A 3,702-nucleotide genomic window follows, 5' to 3' on the forward strand; every position below is an offset into this window, starting at 1 on the left:
TATTAGAATCTCCTTTAAACAATCTTTACAAGACTTGCTTATTCAGCTTTTACACGTCTAGTGTTAACACCCTAAAACACGCTACTGAAAGATTCCTAAGTTACCCGCTTATGTCTCTTCTCCGTCAAGTACTTTAGCCACTGCTTCAGCACGACCCAAGAACACCTCCAAGAGCTTCTCTCTCTCTATAAGATCAACCTACGTGTCTTTACAGACGACCCCATAGCTATCTTATAGTTATTCTCCATGTTCCCGAAACCCTAATCTCCAAGGCAACATGTATGGACATCTTCCATAACAATAAGTGCAATTTTCATTTTCTTGGAATGCACTTATTCATCTTTCTTTTAGTCATAAACTTGCTCCTCAAGTTTATTCCTATTTCCATATCTCCAAGATACTCCCTTACTCTCCAAGTCTACACGACTCCAGCTCAGCATCTTGACTCCACATGGTCTTCACCATTTAACCCGACGTCTGCTTCAGCAACTACGTCAGCGACTACTTCAGGGCAGACATCTTACATCTTCACTGTGTTCAGCATTAAGAAGTCGTGAGGATAACAACGGGCTAATAATCATGGAAAATATATGGTGTTCTTTAATTATCATATAAACTATATGTCGGTGCTACTCGACGAAAATATGAGACATCGTGATGTCTAAATCACATGCCTTTTTAATTTTTTACCCAAAGTTCCAAATGGTTGAATTAATTGAATGGACAACAGCAACTTTAAAAGGTTTTGTCTCTTCTCACTTCTTCATCCTTGGGAGAAAGAAACTGTCTAGTGTTCTCGAATCCAATTACGTTAAGAACTGATTCTGGTTGGTGACCGGATTATATTATTTTTTGTGAACTAGTTTAAAGTCTGATCGTTTCAGTGCATCTTTTATTTATTTATAAACCCACGTTTTTCATGTTTTAGTTATCTTTCTGATTTATGATATATCATAGTTGTTACCACTTTTTGACTTAGTGTAAATCTTTTTTGAATATTTGTTATGTGTTTCGAGTTGATTTAAAATTATTTCAAGTCTAAGTACGTTTTAGAGATTTTGGAGAATTTAGAGCTTGAGAAAAGAAAACTACGGCTTCGTATCAACAGCTTCTGGCTCGAACATCTGAGTTTCTTCTTCTTTAGCAGTGTCACCTTCTTGTTGATTCTCTATCATGAATGGACCATCACCGTCGTCCATTGTAACTCCCCAAGACATACGAAACATTCCAGGTTCAATCTCCATGTTGTTGTTGGCTCCCTTCCAATTCCAACACGATTTCTCATTAAAGATCACATCTCTGCTTACAACTATTCTTCTCGAGCTTGGATTATAAAGCCTATAAGCTTTAGATCCTGGTTCTAATCCGAGGTGAACCAGAGGATGTGATCGATCGTCGAGCTTCTTGAGGTGAACAGAGTCGACTTTTGCGTATGCAGGACAGCCGAAAACTCTTATATGGCCAATGTTTGGTTTTCTTCCTCTCAATCTCTCATATGGAGTTTGACCCTTTAAGACTCTTGTGGGCATTCTATTGATTAAGTACGTGGCATGGCTCACCGCTTCTTCCCACAAGTAGTTAGGCACACTTATTGCCTTTAGCATGCTTCGTGTTATCTCCATCAAAGTATGATTTTTTCTTTCGACAACACCATTTTGTTGTGGTGTATAGGGAGATGTTAAGTGACGCCTTATTCCGTTGTTGCTGCAGAAATCTTGAATTCTTTCAAAGTAAACTCACCCCTTCTATCCGTACGTAGGGTTTTTATTTCTTTGTTGACGTCCTTCTTAACAAGCGTTTTGAAAGCTCTGAATATTTCAAATGCATCACTGTTTTTCTTTAATAATATTGACCATATATACCTTGTGCAGCCATCAATTATTACAAAGATGTAACGATTGTTTTTGAGTGTGGTTGGTGATATAGGACCACACAAGTCGGTGTGTAGAAGTTCCAAAGCATGAGATGATCTATACACGGTTGCTTTAGGGAATGGCAAAGTTGCTTCTCTTCTTTGATCACCGGCAAGCCAATTACCATCTCTTGTGTTGACATGGACCTCATAGTTTGGAAACTAATGTGTCCAAGTCTCGCATTCCATCTCCAAGGATCTTCATCAATCCTTGCATGTAGATAAGTAGTTTTCCCTACCTTAAGAGAGATCTTAAACAAACGATTCAATCCCCATAAATACTTTTATAAGTAATCTTCAATTAGGGTCTCTCAAAGTTAGAAAGTCTTCCTTCATTCCAACGTTGCATCCTTGTTCTGTAGCTTGACCTAAGATTATTATATTACTCAGGAGTTCTTGAATGTAGTATATATCCGCTAGAAGCTTCTGTTCGCCCGTATTTGCTTCGAATAGGATAGATCATTTTCCGTTGATGTCAACGCAAGATCCATCTCCAAACTTAACAACTTTTCCTTTTATGTTTTCACTAAGCTCATAGAAATAAGATCGTTCGCCGGTCATATGGTTACTAGCACCATTATCTAAGTACGGCATTCCTTCTTCTCTTTTATTTTGCTCAATAGCTTTCGGTAAGACCTTTTCTTCGTTGAGGAATACGATCTCGTGCATGTATACAACATCGGCTTCCTTTGTTTCCTGTTTATTTAGCTCTTGGTCATCTTTCTTCTCGGGACAAACAGAGGCAAATTGACCTTTCTTGTCACACTTGAAGCAAGTAATGTTAGAGTAATCCTTCTTCTCTTTGCTTATATCTCGTGTGTTGCTCCTTCCACGCCCTCTTCCTGTGTTGCCTTGACCACGACCTCTGCCTCTTCCTCTTGACTTCTCTGTTCTCTTATTAGAGTTTGCATAGAGAAGATTTCCAAATGGCTCATGAGTCTCTTCATCGAGTATTCGTTCCTCGTATGCTTTGAGTCTCCCAATAATGTCTTCATAAGTTGTCTTGTTTAGGTCAAGAACTTGCTCGACTGAAGGTATGATATGAATGTACTTGCTTCTTGGTAAGCTATTCAAGAACTTATTTACGAGTTTTGATTCTTCAAGTGTTTGACCTAAGAAGGCTGATTTCGCGGCTAGTTCCAATAACTTCCCAGAGAAGCTATCAATCGTGTCTGAGTCCTTCATCCTTAGGTGCTCAAACTCGTTCATTAGGGTTTGGAGACGAGCTTCCTTTACTTGTTCGGCGCCAAGGTTTCTTGATTTAATGGCTTCCCAGATCTCGTTAGGGGGAGTCTTGTTCTCCTACCTGTAGAATTAGATTCTCAGGTATGGACTGAAACAATAGTGCTATTATGATGGCGTTCTTATCTTCATCCGTTGAACCTGGTTCAATGGATTCCTAAACCTTATGAACTCTCAACAAAACTTTCATCCTCATCGACCAGACGGTATAGTTCGATGAAGATAGCATCGGACATACAACTGCGGATGGTACCGAATCTCTTGTCTTCATTGGAGGCTTCGTATCACCCATCGTTTATGTCTTGACTTCTAAGAGCAGAACCTGGCGCTCTAATACCAAATAAAGTCGTAGTAAACGAACGTGAAGCTTGTATAAAACTGTCCTTCATTTTATTTAGTTTAGAAACTATCTCAAAACTAAACAACAAGCTTGTAATCTTCCTTATAGATTCATCACACAAGATGATCTACATATATAGGCAATAGAAGTCATTCTCTATCCTATTACATATGGAAATAGGAAATTCCTTTATTCTAATCCTAATTAG

At 38.7% G+C, this 3,702-nt stretch overlaps 1 protein-coding gene across 1 annotated transcript; it reads right to left on the reverse strand.

Moving 5' to 3' along the window:
- Positions 1–2,371: 2,371 nt before the first annotated feature.
- On the reverse strand, positions 2,372–3,446 carry LOC106435072. The gene is made up of 2 exons (XM_013875922.1): positions 3,318–3,446; positions 2,372–3,214 (listed from the first exon to the last, which is right to left on the reverse strand). Exons 1-2 carry the CDS (start codon positions 3,444–3,446, stop codon positions 2,372–2,374), a joined length of 972 nt encoding a protein of 323 aa, XP_013731376.1.
- Between the last annotated feature and the right edge of the window lie 256 nt (positions 3,447–3,702).

This window comes from Brassica napus, chromosome C9, assembly GCF_020379485.1.
Source record: "Brassica napus cultivar Da-Ae chromosome C9, Da-Ae, whole genome shotgun sequence".
NCBI lineage: Eukaryota > Viridiplantae > Streptophyta > Magnoliopsida > Brassicales > Brassicaceae > Brassica > Brassica napus.

Coding starts and splice junctions, on each gene's coding strand:
- LOC106435072 (XM_013875922.1), bottom strand. CDS start 3,446: ATGGGTGATACGAAGCCTCCAATGAAGACAAGAGATTCGGTACCATCC. Junction 3,215..3,317: donor TTTTGTTGAGAGTTCATAAG/GTTTAGGAATCC, acceptor TTCTACAGGTAG/GAGAACAAGACTCCCCCTAA.